Source organism: Mauremys mutica, chromosome 2 (genome assembly GCF_020497125.1).
Source record: "Mauremys mutica isolate MM-2020 ecotype Southern chromosome 2, ASM2049712v1, whole genome shotgun sequence".
NCBI lineage: Eukaryota > Metazoa > Chordata > Testudines > Geoemydidae > Mauremys > Mauremys mutica.
The window spans coordinates 76,927,556-76,951,442 of record NC_059073.1 but is presented as its reverse complement, the minus strand read 5'-3'; the positions used below and the strand labels follow the sequence as shown (position 1 = coordinate 76,951,442).

General features: G+C 44.6%; 1 protein-coding gene across 14 annotated transcripts in view; it reads left to right on the top strand.

Annotated features, from left to right (window-relative positions):
- Nucleotides 1-23,887, top strand: part of DTNA (dystrobrevin alpha) — a 299,292-nt gene that overhangs the window by 97,804 nt on the left and 177,601 nt on the right. Inside the window, exon 1 of one of the 14 annotated variants that reach the window (XM_045004597.1) lies at nucleotides 4,667-4,770. The exons of 12 other annotated variants lie outside the window; for them this stretch is intronic. Coding sequence is in view for 1 of the 2 variants with exons in the window: in XM_045004594.1 (XP_044860529.1) it covers nucleotides 9,341-9,348 (8 nt within the window). In the remaining variant the exon portion in view is untranslated. Of the gene's footprint in view, nucleotides 1-4,666; nucleotides 4,771-9,289; nucleotides 9,349-23,887 lie in introns of those variants that run through there. One more of the 14 variants, XM_045004594.1, reaches the window with a different exon arrangement.

Here is a 23,887-nt window from a genome sequence, read left to right as displayed (position 1 = left end):
TGTGTGTTTTGTAATACAAAATTCCTTGGGTAAAATTCTAGCCCCATTCAGATCCATGTAACTCCTTATTGGGCTACAGTTTTTGGCAGTTACAAACATGCTGCCTTTTTAGAGTGTTCCTTACAGGATGAAATCTATGCTTTTCAACCTCTTACTGCCTATTATATTAGAACAGTACTACTTAGTTAGAACATACTGGAAATGCAAGTTGGTTTGTTTTCCTTAAGAATGTTCTAACTCCTGTTAGACAGTTCTCCTGAACATTGATGCAAATTATTTTATCTTTTAAAATACCGGATTATCTGAGTCTTCCAATGGTAACAAGTACACATTTTGTTTTTAAATAGACTTCTTTAGTATCTCTTAAATAAAAACACATGTGGTGGAATACTTTTGTGGGAGAGCTAGGTTTGATTCCCCGATTCTGGCCTCTTGCTCTACAGCAAGGTTTCTCAGCCCATGGGTAAGGACCCAACATTGGGTCACCAGAATGTTTCAAAGGGCTGTGTGACAACTCCTGTCACAGGGGTCTGGGTGGGCTCACCTTTCTCTTCCAGGCACTGCAACCTCTGGGGTCCCAGAGTCAGTTAGGTTTGGCCTAGCCATCATGATGATGGGAGCCCGGGTAGGCCAAATTTGAGTGAGTGGCACTGCACCCTAAGAGCCAGGTCACAACTACACTTGCACAAAGTTGGTCCAGTCAGGAGGGTGAGGCCAAATTTCAGCAGAGCTGCAACTCTGGAGGTTGCAAAGCCTGGAGCAGAGAGCCAAGCCAAACCCAGCCAGCCCCACAGCACAGAAGCTGCAGGAGCCACCACTGTGGGGTGAGTGCGGGGTAGGACCCAACCCCCCGCAAGGCAGGTTCTGACCAAAACCACTCCAGGGCCTCCACCCCCAGACTATTTACTGCATTGTGACAGGCCATAAACATTTACAAATGGGTCCTGAGCCCAAAAAGGTTGAAAGCCACTGGTCTATTGGGTGATTGATGGAAAGAATTTCTGCAGCAAACTTCACTAGCTGATTTTAACAATTAACATTTACTCTAAGGAGAGCTCTGCCATGATGCAGAGCTTGCATATTGTAGCCTGTGTGTAAAATGTCATTTAAAAAGTAATTGGAAAGACCCTCAAAGATCCTTCAACAAACACTCTTGACAACTTCATTGGTGAGGTCATTACCAACCTCATGTGTTTTAATGGCTTGAGGGGACTCCCCCTATTTCCCCTTTTTATTCAATGTCCTCCTTTCATAGAGCTTAAATTGCTATGGTCTTCTCTCTCTTGAGCAGGGGTAGACAGTTCTATCTCCAAATCTCACCTGTACTTTTCAGCTTAACTTGGCCTGTGGGGGTTGCTAGAAGATGACACACGTTGCTTCTGCCCTGAGTGCTAAATGAATTGCCTCCTCAGAGTTTCCAATCTTTGCTGACTCTGGCAGTAAGGAACTCCCAACTGTGATCCTCTGCAGGGTAACATCCTGGATGGCCCTAAATAATGTGCTTTATTGAATGGCAGTAGTCATTTTAATTCTGGGGTTTATCACTTTTTATAATTGACCTCCATGTCCTTTGAGCACCTTAGCATGTCATGAGCAGCAACAATGGGATCATTATTTAAAGAACCTAATCACTGCTAAGGTTGAATTTGAGATAAAAGAACAAGCGCTTAAACCAGAAGAAAGTACCTGTACATCTGTTCTCTCTGAGACAGAAAATGTGTTCTTTCCCTCTCCATCCCTTATGATTGATTATTTTGGTGAGTAGGGAATACATTTCATCATAACATTGTAGGGATGGAAGGCATTCGAGAGGTCATCTAGTCCACCCCCCTGTGCTAGGTACACCTAAACCATACCTGACAGTATTTGTCTAACCTGTTATTAAAAACCTCCAAGGATGGGGATTCCACAATGTCTCTTGCTAATGTAGTCCAGTACTTATCTATCCTTACTGCCAGGAAGCTTTTTTTCCTAATCTACCCAAAATCACCCTTTCTGAAAATTAAGCTGATTACTTCTTGACCCACCTTCAGTGAACATGGAGAGCAATTGATCACCATCCTCTTGATAACAGGCCTTAACATAGTTGAAGACTGTTATTCAAGTTCCCCCTCAGTCATCTTTTTTTCAAGATTAAACATGCCTAGTTCTTTTAACCTTTCTGCAGAGGTCAGATTTTCTAAAACTTTTTTATAATTTTTGTTGCTCTGCTCTGGACTCTTTCCAGATTGTTTACATCTTTCTTAAAGTATGGTGCCCAAAACTGGATATAGTACTCCAGCTCACACCTCGCTGGTACAGAATAGAGTGGAAGAATTGCCTTCCGTGTCTTACATATGATACTCCTTTTAATATACCCTAGAATTGAGTCTTTTTTGAAACTGCATCACATTGTTGGCTCATTTAATTTGTGATGCACTATAATCCTCAGATCCGTTTCTGCAGAACTACTGCCTTACCAGTTATCTATTTTATATTTATGCAATTGATTTTTTTCCTTCTGAAATGTAGTATTTTGCACTTGCCTTTTGTTTTTGTTTAATTTCCTTTATTTTAAACTTTTTCCTGTTAAAGAAGGTATTAATTAACCCTGGATAATATGTTAAGTAATTTATAGGGATGGTGTCATAACTATAAAGGGAAGGGTAACAACCCTCCTGTATTTAATACTATAAAATCCCTCCTCGCAAGAGGCACCAAAATCCTTTTACCTGTAAAGGGTTAAGAAGCTCAGGTAACCTGGCTGACACCTGACCCAAAGATCCAATAAGGGGACAAGATACTTTCAGATCTTGGGGGGACGGAGACTTTTGTTTGTGCTCCTTGTTTCTGGTGGTATTCACTCTTGGGACTAAGAGGGACCGAACATCAATCCATGTTCTCTAAATCTTTCTGAACAAGTCTCTCATATTTCAAACTTGTAAGTAACAGCCAGGCATGGCATATTTAGTTTCTTTGTTTTCTCAACTTGTGAATTTTACCTTTGCTAGAGGGAGGTTGAATCCCTGTTTTGTTGTAACTTTGAAACTAAGGCTAGAGGGGGTTCCTCTGGGCTCTTTGAATCTGATTACCCTGTAAAGTTATTTTCCATCCTGATTTTACAGAGATGATTTTTACATTTTCTTTTTAATGAAATCCTTCTTTTAAGAACCTGACTGATTTTTTCCATTGTACAAAGACCCAGGGGTTTGGGTCTTTGATCACTTTTTGTAACCAATTGGTTAGGATATTATTCTCAAGCCTCCCCAGGAAAGGGGGTGTAAGGGCTTGGGGGGGATATTTTGGGGGAAGAGGAACTCCAAGTGGTCCTTTTTCTATTTCTTGTTAAATCACTTGGTGGTGGCAGCGTACCAGGTTTTAACCTAAGCTGGTAGAAATAAGCTTAGGGGGCTTTCATGTGGGTCCCCACAGCTGTACCCTAGAGTTCAGAAGGAACCCTGACAGATGGGCATGTATTGTTTGTGATTTCCAATGACTTCAGTGGGCTTTGGATCAGGCCCTTAGAATGTAAATTCTTTGGGCTAGAGACCTATCTTCTATGTCTTTTCTGTGAAGAGCCCAGCCCGCTTGTGGGAGATGAAAAGCAAATGGGCTGCACGCCATTCTTTATTTTACAAGTCATAATAATACCTGTACATTGTATTCCTTCCTGTTGCCCAACCAGCATTAACTTTTTCTAAAGCACGGGGTCTTTCACAATGATTTATGTTAGGGTTTTCATTTCTGTTTCCACCCTAAGCTTGATCCTGCAAAGATGTATGCATGTGCTTAACTTTAAGCATATAAATAACCTCATTGTGGTTAGGAATTGTTTGAGTGTGTTTCGTTTAAAAGAGAGGTTCTTCTCCCCCAAAACTCTTACACCAAAGGCATTTGAACCAAGGCAGGCGACTATTAGGTGCTGCCATTCTCTGACAATCCCATTGGCTGTTTCTGATGCCTCTTACAAGAGAACAAAACAACCAATCAGTCTGTAAGAATACTCTTCTATAATCTCCATCCTTAATTATGTGACAATGTAGAGGGTATCATGTAGAATTACTTAATATTGTTAACCATCGACCAGTACATTACACCCTTGCTATAATGCCCCTCGTAATTAACAAATCTTCGGCTATAATGAACCCAGTCCCTGGATTGCACCTGGGGCTGAGCTCCTCTGGCCCCAGGGCACAGCGGGGGGCTGAGAGCTCCTTGGGGCATGGTGTGTGGGGGGGAGGGCTCACCGTGTCAGCCCCCATCCCCTCTGCAGCAGTGCTCTTTTGCTATAAGAAACCCCTGGCTATAATTAACAAATTCCTTGGATCCCCAGGGTTTTGTTCTAGCAGGAGTGTACTGTAGTTATCAGTGAGTAAAACTAGTGTAAAAAAATGGGGCTTACATTGAGTTCTGAAGGTGGTGGGATCCATTCTGATACATGGTGGGAGGAAGCAGCAAGACAGTGGCCAACCAAACCCTTACAGATCAGGTGAGAGAGGTGGGTATTTTGTAACTGTGATGGAGCCTCTGCCCCACACTGGCAGAGAAGGGGTTAACAGAACCTGAGGAGGCTGTGCAGGAAGCAGCCAATAGGAGAGGAGCTATGAGGAATGGCCAATCAAGGTCCAGCAGGTCCATATAAAAAGAGCTGCAAGGCAGAGCACCATCAGTTGCTGCTGGTAGCCCAGGGGAGTAAGGACTGCTTCCCTGGAGGGCTGAGAGAACTCTAAGCAACTTGGACAGAGCAGTAGCTGGTTCCTGGGACTGAGCAGCTGAGGCCCTGAGGTGAAGGTGAAGAAGGTGCTGGGGCCATGGGGAAGTGACCCGGAGAAATAGAGTAGCATTGACAGGCTCAGGTTACAGAGGTGCAGCAGGAGGCTGCTATTTACAGGGTCCCCAGGTTGGTGCCTGGAGTAGTGGGCAGGCCTGGATACTCCCTCAGGCCTTGTCTACACTACAGGACTATTTCGAATCTACTTAATTCGAATTTGTGGATTCGACCTTATGAAGTCGAATTTGTGTATCCATACTAAATACACTAATTCGAACTTCTGAGTCCACATTAACGCGAGCAGCGAGCAGCGTGACCTGTGACTGTTCAGTTTCTTTACAGAGAAGCTGAACCTGTTTCTTTACCCAGTTACTGTTGACTCTCCTCTTCGGTTAAATACCCCGTTCTCCCCATTTCCTCCACTTCCAAGACATGTGTAAAAATAAAATACATGTCACACTGTTACTGAGGAGAGGTTTCTTTATTCATGACTTTTCGTAAGGGTCGAAACTGCGGTGGGTACCACCACTGAGGAAGTGGCTGGACTGTTGGACAGAGATAACATCCCCCACCCCTCCCCTGGATGACCTAGCCAGAAGGCTGACTTGAGAAGAGGACGCTACAGTTCTGGGAGCTGAGAGAGGAGCTGTAGGTGGGAGCAGAAACAGACTGCTGGTGTGGAGACACTGGACATGAGTATTGCCCTTGAGCGACCCCCCCGCCCAGCATGACAAGGAGGAGGTGCCAGTCTGTTGATGAGGGCTGCACCCCACGACAGTAACTCTTTATAATCATTTTGAATTATTTAGCTTTCTTCCCACTAACATTTTCATATATTCTCCAAACTGTAGCTGGGAAACTTGAACCTTTATTACCTTATCTTAAAGGGACCTCATGAAGTCGCAATGCCTAACATTCAGATATGGTGAAAACCTCTTCATGAATTTTTAAACAAATGTCAGTAAAAATAGTTGAGATTGTTAGTCCATAAAATATATGTATGTAAACAACAAAGTTGTTGAATTAGTCTGTGGAAAAATCTAGCTAGTGAAACTGACTCAGCTAGTTTCACCATCTGAGTGAAATGCAATCTTAAATTACACTGGAAATCTAATATTTTCTGAGTAATGCACATAGGGACTTTGTCAAGAGAATAATTCTGTTGTTTTTTTTAAATGTCCTTTAAAGGACAGTATGGGAAGTTGATCAAACCTCCTCCTCCTGTTGTCCTCTGCTATATTATTCCATCCCTAGAGATTTGGTTAGCGGGACCGTGTAATTTCCATTCTTAGTTTTCTTTGAGGGAATAGTGACCTGTTTCTGAACATTCTACAACAATAGCTCATTAGAGACTTTAAAATAAGAATTCTTGAATGGGTACCAGTACCCTGAACTGAAGAAACACTTTCTCAAGTTGCCTTTTCAATTTTTTGTTTTTTTGTTTAGTTTAATCATCTTGAAGGGGACTAGCAATTCACCTCTTTAAATAACAATTGCAAGTTTAAATATAAATGTTCTGTTCACCTCATCTCTGATAGTGTTCTTATTAAGGTAAGGTGTGTAGATTTGGAGATAGTTAACCAAAGACTTCCAAATCTGTGAAAACTTTTTTTGTAAATATATACTTGCTCACATTTTCTCACCATAAAATTTTAAGTAGAACTGATTCAAAACTACAAAAGCAGTGAAATGTTGAAATGCTTCCTTCTGCCTATAGTTACTGGGTTTCCTAGTATGCTAGAAGGTGGACTGGGCTTTCACTGAGTCATAGATGTTTTCAAATATTCATTAGTTATTTGTATTGTCATTAGTTTATCACAGTGTTAACTGTGTGTGTATTTTGTCTGATTAGATTCTTCTAAGAGTATCTTCACTTTCAGTTTTAATACTCTTGCAGTAGTCATGCCTTAAGTGTCCAAGCAGAGGTGAAGATAAACTATATGTTTGGAATTGCACGAGAGTCACTTGGTCACTTTTTTTAATTTAATTTTCCGAACATCACCACAGTAGCTCATTCTTTTAGGTGATTAAAAATCAATGAATTATTTATTATCCTTCATTTCACTGCAGTTAGATAATGAAAGGGATTGTGATGTCTCTGGTCAATACTCACCTTTTTTTCCTGAACGTTTGTGTCACTGAACAATCCTGATGCATCTTTTAACCACCTACTGAGGTTGCTTTCTTTCCTTTGTTTTCCTTTCTGTCGAGTAGTGTCAGAAGCAATTAAATGACACATACGGTCTTCCTGAATGTGTGGGATGATTTGTAAAGTATGTGTTAAAAATAGAAGTAAATACTGGTTAATTTTTAGAGAAGATTTTCTGCCAATCTTAAAATTCGTTTTTAAACTTTTTTATTAGCTTATTCCAACTAATTAAGAATCTAGTATCATACCTACATTTGGAATAATATTCTTGTGGTTATGTGTAGGCTCTCTATCCCTGGATATATCCATGCTATGTACTCAAGGCCCAGAACTGAAGGAATAACAAAGGCCTTGTTGCATTTGTTTTTGAACAGCACTTATTGATGAACAGGACTCAGATAAAGCAATTAATTGGCCTAAATTGTTAGTTTACTATCTGCTCAATGTAAGGGCAGTATGTAGCTGTGCTAACCTATGAGGAGAGCAGGGAAAGAAATCATGCCTCAGAGCCCCTTCCTCGCTCTGGGTAGGGGGTAGTGATTGGCTCCTTGCCTTCATATAGCAGAGGAGTAGTGTCTGGGTGGGTGGTGGTTTTACCCACACCCAGCCACGTGCTTGAGAAGCAGGGATGAAGATGGGAGAGGAGTCTACGCAAGGGTGAAGGAAACTGTTGCACAAGTACCAAACTCATTTCAAGTTAACAAATAAAAAAAAAAAAAAAGGCAAGGGCATGGCTGAATGACCTCTGCTTGTGAAGGACACAGGCTTCCAGTGAGCTGAATGGAACAGCTGACTTAGATAGACTTCATGCTAGTTTTCAGCTTTCCCCTCTTGTCAGCTGACATGTATCTTGTCATGAGACAGATGTTTGTTCTAGTCATCCTGGAACCCATAGACATTCAAAGGCCCAGGTTCTTTCAGTCACACTTGAGAAATCCTTTCTTAATGAAAGAGCTGCAGTGTGTCTGGGTCTGGGATGCTGCACTTTAGCAGCCTGTTCTAGGAAATTGGGGATGGGGGTGGCTTCCTGGTCCTTAATGCTGTTTTGCTAATAGTCAGGTCCACTTCATCCTGCTGTCTCACACTCTTTAATGGGCTAGTTGAAGGGTTTCTATATGAAACTCTCCCCGCTACATCTTTAGTTCTCACCATCTTTAGACTGATTTTTTTTCTTTCCTTTTTTTTTCCTTTTTTTTTTTTTTTCCAAAGGTGCCTTCTCCAAGGCCCTGGCAGTTGGCTGTGACTTGCTTTCAATCCTCTTTCCTGCTTTGCAGTGCACTAACTAATAAAGACCTTCCTTTATCTACACACTGTAAGCACTGCAGTGAGTGATTATAATTTTCATTGTCAAGTTCTAACAACTATGGTCAGTCTTCTGCTTCTTCCAGGGCTTATAACAGAGCTCTTATTACTCCCTTTGAAGTAGCTCAGTAGTGAGCAGTCCCTTGCAGCCAAGACTGTTCTTATATCCTGTTGAAAGCATGACAGAAATGCCTGTTAGTGATCACTAGCATAAGCCAGGCTCTGAATGAGCTCTCCCCTGCCATCTGTTGATGAACTGGAAGGAAAGACTTCAGGAGCAGCCTGTATATGCATAGAAACATCTACTTTGCTGAAGTGATCGATGGACAAATTCACTTTGCAAAAGTGATCAATTCAGGGTTAAAATTCACTTTAGTCTTGAACAAGGGGAAGTGAAATGTTGTTATCCTCATTGTATGATTAAAGGGCAGCAGAACTGTACTTAACATGCCCGACCTGAGTGGGTCATCCTAATAGCCTGACTCACTAAGCAAGGGGCAAAGAAGCCAAATCCAAGTGAAAGTCAATGGGGATGGGGACAGACGGTCCTTTGGACTCTGTTCAAAGAGTCCCAAGTACCATTTAACCCTTCCACTGTGGTGTTTAAAGACCGATCAGACTTACTGGAGTGTACTTGCTTCTGCTCAGTGGTCGCTAGAGGTTTAATCACTGATGAGCCAGACTAGGGGCTGAACGTTAGACCTGGTATAGTGTTGCTGTAAAAGACAGTGCAGAGGATGCAGAAGCAGTGAGGGTCCCCATTAGCTGTTGAAATCATTAAGAACTGGGCTTAGTGATGAAACCTCAGAACATGGCATTGCAGCTAGAGGCAGCTGCAGCAGCAGAGACAGCAGTGAGCAGCTGCAAAGGCAGTAGGGACACTGACAAGCAGTGGAAGAAACAGTGACAGTGGGGAGAAGTGGCAAAGGTGACAGCAACAATGGCAATCAGCACCAGCGGTGAGTAACAGCAGCAGAGACATTGCTCCACCTCCTCCTTCAGAGGTGGGATGTGACCCCACGTGAATGCACCCTGAATTCTGGGACTTCGCTGACGTTGGACAACCAACCATGAGTGGGGTGCAGCAGAGGGAAAGAGTAGCAGCATCTTAAGGGGACACTCATCTGTCAGACTTTCACATGGCCAGGTGGGACACTGAGGCAGAGGACTACTGCCCGACATACCAGGGAGGGGGTGTTTATGTATGGTTTGCTAATTTTTGAATTGTTGTGGTGGTTTCCCAAATTAATGTTGAGTTCCCTCTCCCTTTCAGTAAAAGTTTTCTTTTGTTACACATAGACTCAGTGCTTGTGCGTGGGGAAGTATTACCTCAGAGGTGCTGGGGTGGTAGTTAATTTTCCTAGATTTCTGGATGGGGGGCTAAAGCCGGTTCTGTTGTGTAGTGTTAAAAGAAAGCCTTAGGTATTGAACCTGACTCTTGTTGCTGCCAATGCTGCCTAACAGAAGGGTTACGCTAGCAATTCTAGTGGCTTGGGTTTATTTTCTTTTCTTTACCTTGCTTTTTAATAGGGCTTTACAAGGTTACTGAGGCATTGTTTATTTAACCAGCACACACAAGCACTCTTGGGACCGCAAAGACACAGAACAAAGCAGCTTTTTGTCTTGGGGAAGGGTCAGTCTAAGGACCAAATTGCGCCACAGGGCAGTGTGGCGCCCACTGCCCCAGGGGAAGCTCTGGAAGGGATTCTGCTTCACCTTTCTAGGTGGCCTTCTGTGCAGAGAAATAGTGCAGCCTCTAGTGCTCCCCTTTATATGTACTATGTTGATTAGGACCTGTGCAGCTAGCTCTGTAACTGTTACATTTTGACACCAGGAAGAGGACAGATGTATCCCTCCAGGTGTCAGGCCTCATGCCTTTACCTATCCCAGGAGGGAAGCCCACTCCTAGACCAGGCCCTGTGCGACAGTATGCTGTGCATCAGATGTGCTTACCTAGATGGTCTGACTGAGTTCTGGCCTCTGCAGTTATTCCCTTCAGTTGTCTGTGACCAGTGGCGAATACAGTAATTGGATCGCCTTGCTAAAAGCAGCAGTAGGAACAAAATATAAGATGATTTTAAAACAACAAATAGTCTACATGCATGTCTATCTTGATCACCTAGGCAGGTCTACCTAATAGAGTCCTGGGTGTCAGCCTGAACAGCTCCTCAATTACTTTTTTAGAGAAGGAGAGTATCACTTTTAATCCAGACAGAGATCCCTTTGATCTTGGCCATGCGTGGCAAAACAAATTTTAGAACGTGGCTGAAGCCAAGAGGTAGAACTTTCACAGCTAGTAGCTCAGGCATTGTCTCTTAATAACCCTGCAGTGTTTACTGGGCTCATGGTGGTAGTAGTGTGGCTTATCTAGAGTCATTGTTTAGTATCCTCACTGTCCTGTTGGTTTTTTTTTCTTGCAACATCCCTATTGACGTCCCATATTATTCATACAATGAACATCCCAATAACCAAGTCACATACAGTATTTGTAAGTTATTAGAGCAGACCACCATCAGTCATAGGATCTTTATAGTTTAATATTTTTTGAAGTCCTGTTGCGCCAAAGGTCGTTGGCACTCTAGTGATTCATCAGAGAGCAGTACTGTCTTCCATCCATCTCTGAATAGAGAACTGGTGTATAGTTAAAGGTACATTAAATAGGATGGCTGGCATCACAGATGCAGGTGACATGTGCATGCCAACAGTACAGCCTCTCATCTTTCTGCTTCCCTGGCAGCTCCATTCCTCAGGTACCAGAAATGGATTAAGAGACAAGGTTGGTGAGGTAATATTTTTCATTGGACCAACTTCTGTTGGTGGAAAGAGACAAGCTTACACAGAGCACTTCTTCAGGCCTGGAAAAGATACTATGCTACAAACAACGTGGATATGGATTCTCCTTGCTAAGACACTTAAGCACAGGGTTTGTGACAAGGGACAGCATCATGTGCAAAATTGTCCTTGATTTTTTTTTCTTTGAGTGCAAGCACAGCACGCCAGGCTTCCCCTTTTTAAAAATGTTAACAGGCCCAGGCCTAATGGGTTTTTTATAATCTGTCTGTCTAAACAGGATGTATGTAAAATATGCATGGGAAGAAGGGGTCAGGGCTGTCCTTACCCATAGGCAAAGTACGCAGCTGTGTAGAGCACCAGGAAATTTGGTGCCCCAAGTTTCTTGGTGACCTGAGCAGCTGTGTGCTGCTCCAGCCCCTGCCCCGCCTCTTCCTCAGGCCCCCCCGCCCCAGCTCCGCCCCCACCCTGCTTCTTCCCACCCCTGAGGACTGCAGCAGGGCCAGGCCTGCACTCACCAGTGGTGGGAAGTGCAGGGACCTGGACCCAGCCGCACCACTGGTGAGTGCTGGGGGGTGGTTTCCCCCTGTAAGCCAGCCCCACCCCCACCTCCGTGGAGGCCTGCCGCCCCTCCACCCCCCCAGCGTGGGGGCTGCATAGGGCCCCCAAATAGCTAGGGACGGCCCTGGAAGGGGCACTTGTTAGTGGGCTTGTCAGTCTTAACTATGCTGCTTTTTTTCCGTAAGTTCTTTAACTTAGTTTTTAAAAAATCCTTGGAGGTTGTGTATGTATGTTAGGGAGCGTGAGTAACTTGTCTTCAGATTTAGCTGGAGACTTAATATGGTCAAAGCAGCTGAATCATTGTCCATGAGCTGCCATGTTTGCCATGGTGATAATTTGACAGTGCGCCAGTGACTACTGCCTACGGTCTCTGAAAAACTGACCTTGTAACAACATAATTCTTTCTCTTGCTTTCGCAGACATGCTCTAAGCTCTGGAAACTGCTCTAAAAGCAATTGTGTTTCAGTCCATCCGATTACTTTAGAGTGTCAGGTCTGCCAAAGGGCATGCATGAAGGATGCAGTTATTCAGAAAGCATGTGAAGGTCTGTAGTTACAAGGACAATAAGAATCAAAACAGTGCCTTCCTGAAATCAGTATTTAATGGCAAGGTGATGATGTTTTAACTCTCAGCCCTGTTCCATCACTGTTAAATGTGTTTGGATCCACAGTAATGTACATAAAAGGTGATGTATAAAGCAGGGGCAGTGAGCACAGCTACACAAACAATGCAAAGAACATCCAAGGCCCAAGAGCAAGGAAATGTCTTGATTTAACCTTTTCAGACTCCAGACACTGCTGTCTCTCTTTGTACAGGCAAATAGAAAATGTTCTCTGCCTAAAATACCAATCCATGTCTGTAGTCCTTATTGTAGAAAAGCCAGTCAAGCCTGGATTCTGAGCCCAACTCACATTGGGCACAACAGAGGGACTGCCAGAGACCCGGTTACATCTCTCCCATTCTCTCTCTGGTCCCAGCCCCTGGTGCGGATTGCTGTAACCTTAGTCAGCTGACAGGGATCCTCACGGGACTGTCCAGTGACAGGGGATTGCTGAAGCACTTTGTGTTCTAATAACTCCCACTGTCCCTCTCTTGCCAACATGCCCTTCTGTGCCCCTAAAATGCCTTCTATGCCAGGAGCTGCAGAAGGGGCAGGGCAGGAGTTGGCTTCACTGGCTGCACACCAGCTGAGGACTCCTGGATACTGAAGCAATCACAGACGGAGGTGTTCCAGTAAGTCCCCACTGCTCCCTATGTGCTGTTTGAACAGCAGAAATGATGTCCAGTCACTCTTTCCTCCTCATAAATCCTGAAATGGGAATCATGCTTCCCTAGCACAGATTCCATCCCTATTAGAAGAAAGCAATAATCAAACGATAGAGCTGCCAGTACAATTTGAGGTTCATGTATATGTGCTGTTCATACAAGAGTTTTGTATAAATTATTTTCAGCCTCAGTTAAACAGAGCAAAGCGAGGTGTGGAGTAAAGTTGAGGTGAGAAGACTTGGGGGAGCAGGAGGGTTGGGCCAAACAGCTGATCATCACATGACCAAGTTCTTTCAAAACTAGAAAGTTACATAAATGTCCTAAGGTCGCTGCCTTGGCTGCTTCTGTGTCTGCTCCTACCAGCTACTGTCTCCAGCCAGCTCCCTTGCAGTTTTTCCCCCCAGGCTACATGGAGGGAGGAGGCAGCACTTGGGTTCTCACTTTCCCCAGGATGGGAGGGGGTCTCCCATTCTCCCTGCCTTAGATGGTTTGGGGCCTGCCTTCTTTAGAGACAGATTCTTTTCCTGGGGTGATACCACAGCTGTTGTAATGGGGCTAAAAGGTCTGATGGCAGGGCATATTCTGTGAGAACCTGACTATGGGACATGTCATACCTCAACCCCCTCTGTAACGATTGAGTCCTCAGGTTATGTTGCAAGGCCTATGTATTCTCCCAGGCTTTTGATGAGAGCAGGGGGTGGGGGAAGTTTGCTGGAAATTTATTGTTCCTAATATTTTATTTATTACATGGCTTCAGTTTGAAAGAAGTAATAGGGCTAGTTTACATGAGTTTGTGTGCAACAAGCCAGAGTGTGAATCTACAGTGCACTAGCCTGTCACCGATAACTCAGACATAGGCTAGGGGTTTGTTATAGAAGTGGATGGGTGGGATTCTGTGGCCTGCATTGTGCAGGAGATCAGACTAGATGATCATAATGGTCCCTTCTGACCTTAAAGTGTCTGAGTCTATGAGTGTTCGGGACCAGGGTCCGTATGGCCAGTTAGTGCACAACAAGCTAGTGGGCTGAGCTTCACAGTCTGTCTTGCCACACACTAACTTTCCATGTAGACAAGCCCTCAGGGCCTGAAAGAAGTTTTTTGATTCTGAAACAAACTTGTAGCAGAAACTTGGTGCAAGACTTATAAAACAACTGGCCTGTATCTGAGTACATTAATAGCTTCCTGAGACATTAGTGAAAGCTGAGTTTGTGTACAGAGTGATTGTATATTTTTCAGACAGTGGGGCGGGGGGAATTAAATCTTTCAATGTTTTTAAATGAACTCATAATCTGATTTTAAACACTCAGTGCAGCTTCTCTTTACAAGCTGGGGCTAGAGCTTTATTTGTGTTCAAATTACTTATTAACCTACTGTACATTAGCTGCATGGAACAGGCATGCCTGCTCTCCTAGTTGGCAAGAAATACTTTTTTATCAAAAGACATTCAGAGCTAAGCAAGTTCTGAGGAAATACTGTAATGCCAATGAATGACTTCCTAAATTTTACTGACTTTCTCAGGGTTTTTTCCTTTTTCTTTTAAAACATGATAGTGGCTTTTGAAATTTTGTGCAGGGGACTAGTTTGCAAATATAGCAATTATAGAAGATAGCAATTGCATTCACACACAGGTTTAGCAATGTTTCAGGAGAGTCTTCATGAATATTTTCTGGAGGAGGATTATATGGCAGAAAACCTTGAATGTTCAGTTCTTTCATTCCCCACTTTATCAAAGGGGAACAAAAAAAATAGTTCCTCTATCAGAACTGCATTTAGCTCACCAATGGTTACACAAGCCAAGGAGGCAGGGAGTTAATTCTTGGATGCATAGGGTTGAATAACCAAGTTGGGCGATGAAAGGCGGGAAGAAGAGCCTCTGAGGAAGTAGAGCTGCACACCCAGTTGCCAGAAGACCAGGCTGTACACTGAACTGGTCTGTTTCTCTTTGGTTATATAAAACTCATTATCATCCATGCACTTTAAGCCTTTGAGGAATAAACATCAATGTTTGAGAGACTTTGTTCCCAGAGCAAGTTGCCTACTCCACCATTACAGATATTTTTTAAATGATTACTGATTTTATGCATTAGTTGATGTCTTAACAGTTACAGTATGTGAAGGCCTCTTAAGTAACCCACAATAATAAGATATTTGGACTGGACTGTATAAGATAGTTTGTACACTGCTTTTGAGAGGTAGACCCTTCTATTTTGATCTTATCACTTAGTACAGCATGTACTGAATTTTATTTTTTTTCCAGAAGGAACATGTAGCTGTTCAATGATGGATAATTATAACACAGATTCATTTTCATTTTCTTTAAAACAAAGAAATCAAGAAGTCACGTTGAAGAGGCAAGGGGAGAGGATTTTTGTTTCTGGTCCGTTGGGAAGTTTGTGAAATGTTTGTAGCTGCGCAGCCTGAAATGTCCTACTTGACACATGTGGTGGTTGATAACAGTCAAACCGGCATTGTGAGACAAGTGCTTGTGTTGGAGCATTCTGAGCTTGTCAGGTGGGGAGAATAGCTGCACTAGATGTCAACCACCCTTCTTAGTGTTTCAGAGTGATGCCAACCTGTGCCTCAGACTACCGTCTACTAATTTGCATTTTAATTAGGACTTTTCCCTTCCCATTTTCTGCCCATATTTACTCAGAAGAAATCTGATCTATTTTAGATGCCTGAAGGCTCTGGATTGTTGCCCGGAAAGAACAAAAGATTTTTTTACAGGTCAGAAAAATGTTTTTATTTGGGAGAGAAACCTTTGCCAGCACTCCCAGCCCCCAAAACCACCCTGGCCTGCATCACAGAAGTGTATGAGGAAGCAGAGCTGCCCATAGGGGTGTGTGTGTGCATATATATATATATACACCCCTATATATATTTTTATATATATATTTTTATATATTTTTATATATTTTTGGCTGTTAGTTGCAAATTGGCTCAGGTCAGTTCCTACAGAAGGAAACAGAATAAGTCAGTGGAATCATTGCATTTATACTAGTGTAAATCAAAAGCAGAATCCAGCTGTATCTCACTTTATGCTGACACAATAGGTCCTACACCTACGTGTGACTCATTTTTGGAGTAGAGTCGAAATTCTAGTGATTGAATTTGACTCTGTTAACAAGCTAAGATCATTTTGAGGTCTCATCAAAGTAGGAATGGGAAAATATTAAGATGTGTGAATTGTTTATCCTCCAGATTTTGCAAAAGAGGCCTAGGCCTGGTCTACACTACAGGATTAGGTCAAATTTAGCTGCATTAGGTTGATTTAAAAATGAATGCGTCCACACAACCAACCTTGTTCTGTTGACCTAAAGAGCTTTTAAAATAGACTTCTGTATTCTTCCCTGGCAAGGGGATAGAGCTAAAATCAACTTTGCTGGGTCAAATTTGGGGTAGTGCGGACGCAAATCGATGGTATTGGCCTCTGGGAGCTATCCCAGAGTGCTCCATTGTGACTGCTCTGGACAGCACTTTGAACCCAGGAAAAACGGCATGAAATGATTGTCTGCCATTGCTTTCACGGAGGGAGGGGTGACTGACGACATGTACCCAAAACCACCCGCAACAATGTGTTTGCCCCATCAGGCATTGGGAGCTTAACCCAGAATTCCGATGGGCAACAGACTGCAGGAACTGTGGACATACGCAATTGATTGTATAAAATCGATTTCTAAAAATTGACTTCTTTTAAATCGACCTAATTTCATAGTGTAGACATACCCTTAGTCTTGATGAGCATCAGCACATGCTACTTCTGCTCATTTGAATTACTGAGATGTTCAGGAGATGGGGAAAAAAAATCCAGTATACACAGAGGCCAATCACAATATTGAAAGTAAACCAAGACTTTACTTATAGGCTTTTACAGCAGCTCCATGTGAAAATTGAATCTTAAAGTCTCTGAATGTGAAGTCATTATGTCAATTCCTCTATCAGCATGTTCTTTTTGTTGAGGTGAGTGGGATTGGCAGTTGCTTCATATTATTTTTAAGTTACTGTATAGTCTTGATAACCTACAGATCTTGATTTATTGCATCAGTAAATAAATGATTCCGTTGGTAAACTAAATGGGAGGAGACTTTTAGCCATTGTACATAACTAGAAATCAGTACTGTATCTATGAGTTGGTTGGCAAATCTATACATTCCATCACTAGATTATACCTTTCATTTGGTTTGGATGGGAAACATGCTTTTCAACAATGGCCTTGTTTGGAGAGCAATTGCAGTGCTTCCAGCCTGTTTTTATGCTAGAGCTGTATTTGGCCATTATTTCTTTTTAAAGTCCTGCTAGCTGGGTGATATTCTTCTTTTGAGTAGTAAGGACTGAGAGTTAAGCACAATTAACCACAAGGCCCAAGGCTTTTGCAGTTGTTCTAAGGAGCTGGAGGGAAGGGATAAGTTTGAAGGAGAGACTAGGGGCTTGCCTACACTGGAAGATGTGCAACGTTGGGAGTTACAGCTGTCTCCCTACAGCTGTGTAGGGAAAGCGCTGCAGTGTGGCCGCATTTTCAGCGCTGTTGGGAGTGATGCATTATGGGCAGCTATCCCACAGAGCACCGTGTCCCATTTTGGCACCGTGGGTTGTGGGAAGGGAACGGAAGGGTGCGGGTCATTCCGCTTCCTATCCCAACGCCCTGTGATGCATCGCTTCACATCCCAGCAGTCACTGTTTTTCTGTCCACGTTTGGCGCCATTGTGACTCTCCCAGCGGTTTCTGTGCAGCGCGATTTCTGTGGGAAATGGAGCCCGAGCTGCTGAGGAATATGCTGATGAGTCTCGCCAGCACATAACGTTTGGCAGTTGAGCTATTCCTTCAGCTCCAAAGTGACAGTGAGGAGTCCGACGATGATGATATCGAGTCGCCTGACGCATATGACACTAAATTGCTTGTGGCATTCACGGAAATGCTCAGCACCGTGGAACGCCGCTTTTGGGCTCGGGGAAACAAGCACTGAGTGGTGGGATCACATCGTCATGGAAGTCTGGGATGCCGAGCAGTGGCTGCAGAACTTTCGGATGAGAAAAGCCACTTTCTTGGGACTGTGTGCTGAGCTTGCCCCCACCCTGCGGCGCAAGGACACGAGATTGAGAGCTGCCCTGCCAGTGGAGAAGCGGGTGGCTATTGCAGTCTGGAAGCTGGCACCTCCAGACAGCTACCGATCAGTTGGGAACCAGTTTGGAGTGGGAAAGTCGACCGTTGGAATCGTGTTGATGCAAGTTTGCAGGGCCATTAATCGCATCCTGCTAAGAAGAACCGTGACTGTGGGGAACGTGCAGGACATTGTGGATGGCTTTGCACAAATGGGTTTCCCTAACTCTGGAGGGGCGATAGATGGGACGCATATTCCTATTCTGGCACCACCCCACCTAGCATCCGAGTACGTTAATCGGAAGGGGTATTTCTCTATGGTTCTCCAGGCGCTTGTGGATCACCGTGGGCGTTTCATTGACATTTACACAGGCTGGCCTGGAAAGGTGCATGATGCACGCATCTTTCGGAACAGTGGCCTGCTCAGGAAGATGCAGGCCAGGACTTTTTTCCCAGACAGGAAGATCACAGTAGGGGACGTCGAAATGCCCATTCTGATTCTTGGAGACCCCGCTTACCCGTTAATGCCTTGGCTCATGAAACCGTATACAGGGAAGCTTGACAGGAGCAAGGACCGGTTCAACTACAGGCTGAGCCGGTGACGAATGACTGTGGAGTGTGCTTTTGGCCATTTAAAAGGGCGCTGGCGATCTCTGTATGGGAAGCTAGACTTGGGGGAAAAGCAACGTCCCTGCGGTTATATCCGCGTGCTGTACCCTCCATAATATTTGTGAAGGGAAGGGTGAAACATTCAGTCAGGCATGGATCGCCGAGGTTCAATGCCTGGAGGCTGAATTTGCACAGCCAGAGAGCAGGGCTACTAGAGAGGCCCAGCAAAGGGCTACAAGGATTAGGGATGCCTTGAGGGAGGAATTTGAGGCTGAAAGCCAACAGTAATGTTTGTTGCCTTGCATGGGAGTGAAGTGCAGTGGTTACAATGTTAGTAGGAATCTTTTTTTCCTAAAATGATTTGCAGTGCCTGTTTCTTTCCTGGGCTACGGTATCTTTCAATTTCTGCAATAATAAAGACTGTTTTCAAAGCCAAGAATTCATTTATTGAAAAGAAAATAACTTTATTGACAGACCCACAACATTTTGGGAACTTAAAAGGGCAGGGGGGTGGGGTGGTGGACTGTACAGTCACAGGTTTGAATATGTCCTGTCTGGAGTGCTGTACAATGAGTGCTGCACTTCAGGATGAAAATACTGCATGGTGATGGGGGTTGAGTGCAGAGGGTAAGGGTTGTAGTTCTCAGGGCTGGTTGGTGAACGTACAGGTGTTGGGGGTAGCTGGTGGTGGTAAGAACCTGGATGCTGGGGAAAGGGGTTTGGAGCTGACATTGGAGCACAAGGGAAAGAGCTTTGGGGACTGGGGGGGGCCAGCATGGTAGTGCTCTGCCTGCATGGCTACGAGTGACTGGATAGAGTCCGCTTGGCGTGCCAGGATGCTTATCAGCTGCTTTGTGCTTTTCTTCTTAACTGCTGCGTTTCTCTGGCGGATCCTGCTTTCCCTTTCCCTCCAGTCCTGCAGTTTTTTCCTCCAGTCCTGCTCTTTCTTACTCTCTCTGGCAGACTGATCTGTAACTGCTTTCAGCATGTCTTTTTTGCTTTTTCGCGGCTTCTTCCTGAGGTTTTGTAGCCTCTGAGCTGTCGATGATTCTGGCGGTCCAGTAGTCAAGGACACTTTTCGAAAGGCAAAAATGGCAACAGTTAACAGAGGCAGCATTGTTTATAATCTCATCCAGACAGTTATTCCCACACAGTGAAGGAGTTTACAGTCTTCACTTTAGCATACTTTTCCCATACCAAACAGAGCGCACATAACCCATAGAAGCCACGAAATGGTGAGTAAGGGGGACTGATTGCTTCAGGGCTGTGCAGGGGTTTCTGTGCATTGGGGACAGCAAACAGCTACAGGAGTCATCTGCACTGAACACTCTCCCAACATTTTCCACAGGAGTTAATCCTGGAAGATATCTCGCTGCTGCGGGTCACCTGGGAAGAGCGGGAGGGTCTTCTACAGCAATGCGGATTCCGCCCTGGACCCTATGCAGCTTGCCTGTGTGCAGCAATGGTCCCCCCCACCCCTCGCGGCACAGTGGCGCGGACGTGTTAGCCTGACTGGGACAAGGACCACAGTGGCTCTCCCTATAAACTCGCACAAGTGCATTGCCCATGCTCTGGCTGAAACTTTTGAAGAGATTACCGAGGCCGGTTACCGCGACGTGATAGACCACATCAATGGGCTATTCCACATCTAGGCATGCATGCATGCAGCCCTAACCCCCTCTCCTCTCCCGAAACGTTTCCATCCTGAAAATAAAATCCGCTTACCGGTAACCCGCTCCTCTGCTTCTCCTTCACCAAGTACCGGCTGCTGCGACTGGCTACCTTCCTCCTGGCTTGAGAAGAGCTCCTGGCTGCATGCCTCCTGGGACTCCGGGGTGTCTCCCCCCACCCCAGTACCCTCACTCTTGGTTTTCTCCCCTCCTCCTCCTTCTCCCCCCGCTCTGAAGTGTCCATCGTGGTCGTCAGATTGGCAGTGGGGTCACCCCCAAGTATCGCATCCAGCTCCTTGTAAAAATGGCAGGTCGTGGGGGCAGCGCCGGAGCGGTGGTTTCCCTCGCGGGCTTTGCAATAGGCACTCCGCAGCTCCTTAACCCTGCACTGCACCGCATCCCGGTCATGGCCCCTTTCTAGCATGGCCTTTGATACCTGGCCAAAGGTATTGTAATTCCTACGGCTGGAGCGCAGCTGGGACTGCACAGCTTCCTCCCCCCAAACACTAATGAGGTCCAGCAACTCGCCATTGCTCCATGCTGGGGCTCGTTTGGCGCGTGGAGGCATAGTCACCTGGAAAGATTCACTGATTGCTCAGCCAGGTGTGGAGTGCAAACAGGAAGGGGATTTTTAAAATTCCCGGGGCATTTAAAGGGCGGGTCACCTGAGGCCAGGGCAGTAGAGTTCGAACTGATGAGCAGAGTGGCTGAGCAGGCATTCTGGGATACCTCCAAATACCTCTGGAGGCCAATAACAGCACTTTTGGTGGCCACACTGGCGGAGCAGCGCTGCATCACCAGCGCTTCAATAGTTATACCCGAGGCAGAGCAGGAGTACAGCCAGCGCTGCAGCCAGAGAGATGCAGCGCTGTATGTGCCTTGCAAGTGTGGACGGTGAGTAAGTTGCAGCGCTGGTGGTGGGTTTACAGCGCTGCAACTCTCCAGTGTAGCCAAGCCCTCGATTTATTGCTCAATTATTAGAATGCATCTTAACGATTGTATGTGAGAAGCTTGAGTGCTATACATCTTCTTCGTTTATTAACAGCTTCCAGAATAACTGACTGTCTAATAGACTGCCTTTGCCTCTTCATGTCTAGGAGAAAATGTTTTTAAAGCTATTTTAGTAAACGAGTAGGGTAGAGAGGGAAATAAGGTACCTTTTACCAGAACTCAGCTTTATTTCTGGTGACTTGCATTTTGACAGTGAACCATGGGATGCAAGCCAAGTTGTAACAGTAGTTGCCATTCTCTAATCTCCTTTAATTATGTAGTGTCTCAGGGAGAAGTCACCGGTAGTACAGCTGATGGAATGCTAAGGGCTCAGTGTTCAGGTCACTCCGGTATATTGTATGAGTGAGGGGCAAGTATCAACTGGTTATTTGGTTTCCCTCAAATTGTCAGGAGCATAAATATCGTTAATCCTAACAGTGGGGGTGATGGCTGATCAAGAAAGGGGGCTTTCCTCTTATTTAGAACTAACCTTACAGAGACAATGTGTATATCATGTGGGATAGGTTCATTGTCACCTTGCATATTTGTACAGTTTGAGAAGAGCAAACACTCAGGGTATGGCTACTCTTATGGTTTGCAGCGCTGGTGGTTTGCAGCGCTGGTCATCCAGCTGTGTAGGAACAGCGCTGGTGTGTGGCCACACTCACAGCTACCAGCGCTGGTGTGTGGCCACATTTGCAGCATTTCCAGCGCTGTTGGGAGTGATGCATTATGGGCAGCTATCCCAGCATTCAAGTGGCTGCAACGTGCTTTTCAAAAGAGGGGGGTGGAGTGGGGTCTAGTGTGACAGGGAGCGGGGGGAGAGAGAGAGTGTGGATTTTTGGAGCCAACACTGTGTGTTTAGCTTCCTGGATTGAAAAATCACAAAATGTTCGCGACCCCTTAGTCTTAACTCTTAATTGCAAACAGCCTGCAGCCAACATGACTCCCCGCTGTTTCATTCACTCCCTGCCTGCAATCTCATTTGATTGTTTACAGCCAGGTACAGATGATCACAGCAAACAGGAGCTCTGTTTGTTTTTTAGATCAGCAGCAACGGAGCTCCGCGGAGCTCGTTCACAACAAAACAAAGAGGCTGCATAACAAAACAAAGAGTAATTTATAAAAGCATTCTGGGATACATCCTTATACCCTGGAGGCCAATCACAGCGCTGGTGTGTGGCCACACTTGATGACCAGCGCTGCAGCACCAGCGCTGGAATCCTTATTCCCCATGCTGAGTGAGGTGTATGGCCAGCGCTGCAGCCAGGGAGTTGCAGCGCTGGAAGTGCCCTGCAGGTGTGGCCACTTACTAATTGCAGCGCTGGTGGAGGCTTTCTAGCACTGCAAATCGCCAGTGTAGCCATACCCTCAGGCTTTATAGAACACACCATGGGTATAATATGTCTACTGTGCGTTCAACTTCCCTAGGATGAGTAGGGCAGAGCCACAGGTCCTGGGTATGGTACAGATGCTCCGCCACTGCAACCTTCCCTTCAAAGTCCAGCAGTGGAACTTAATGCTGGCTGGCAGAAGCTTTAACTTGTGTCTGAGCCAGTACTGGCTATGAGAACTAGGGAGCTGGAACTGGCTTTCTAATCTGCTTTCCTCACCCTCACAGGCACAGGAGAGAATTGAGCCCATTATCTCTTTTGTTATAGCAGGCGAAAATTGTAAAACCTTCATGAACACAGAGTGAAGCCAAATAAAACAGGTTTTCTTCTAGACCAGCCCACAGTATTAGGGCCTCAGTCTTGTAAATGTTTAGTACTGGGTGCACGGCAGTGCTTGCTGCCACAAGTCGTCCTTTCAAGTCAATTCTTAAAAACGATTTCCTTCTGAAAGCCAGAAATAGTACACCCAGACATGAAATGTGTTGTCTTTATAGAATTTCTTAGCCTGTAAAGAGAGCCTCTTTCACCTCACTGAAATAACTTTACAAATTGCTTATGCAGTTAAATACAAATAAATAATTGGCTGTTACGTGAAAGTTAAATTTTCCATTTTGGAGCATTTATACAATAAGTCCCATACTCTTGCCATTGAAGCAGTTTATACAGTGGATCCAACCCCGCTTCCATTGAAGTGGATGTGAAATTTACTCTTGATGTCAATTGGAACAGGATCGTGCCCTGTATGTGCTACTTGCTGTGGTTCCTAGAAAGGAGAAAATTGTAAACACTGTTTTTCCTCCAGTATTTGTAGTCTTGATTTTTTTAAGTAGATGCATCAGAAGAATTGTGAGCTGAAGACAAATATTTGTCAAGGTAAACATGAATTCTGCTGATTTGTAAATCTTCTTAAACTGCTTTTACATTATTGTGAATCTGAGATGTTTATCACAGTTTACACTACATGTGGTAGATTTTTACATGTCCTGGTGGGCTGCTGCTAGATTTTGTAATAAGGTTTATGGCATATAAAAGGCTGTAGGGCATGTGCAGTTGGAAGTGATGCAGTTTGTTTTGCAGCTGGCCCTGGAGTATCATGGTGTAAAAATTTTCCTATATGCGGTGTCTATATCGGGAATTACTCTGTTCCCAGGAAGCCTTCATCTTTTAAATGCAGCCCTCTTGATCTGTTTTGGTCTGCATCTCTTCACCACAGTTGAATGATCTGTCATATTCATGTCAGCTATGGTTGTTTGGAACTGTGATGCTTTATGATCTGCATATTTTCAGAAATGCTGCAGTTTCCGTAATG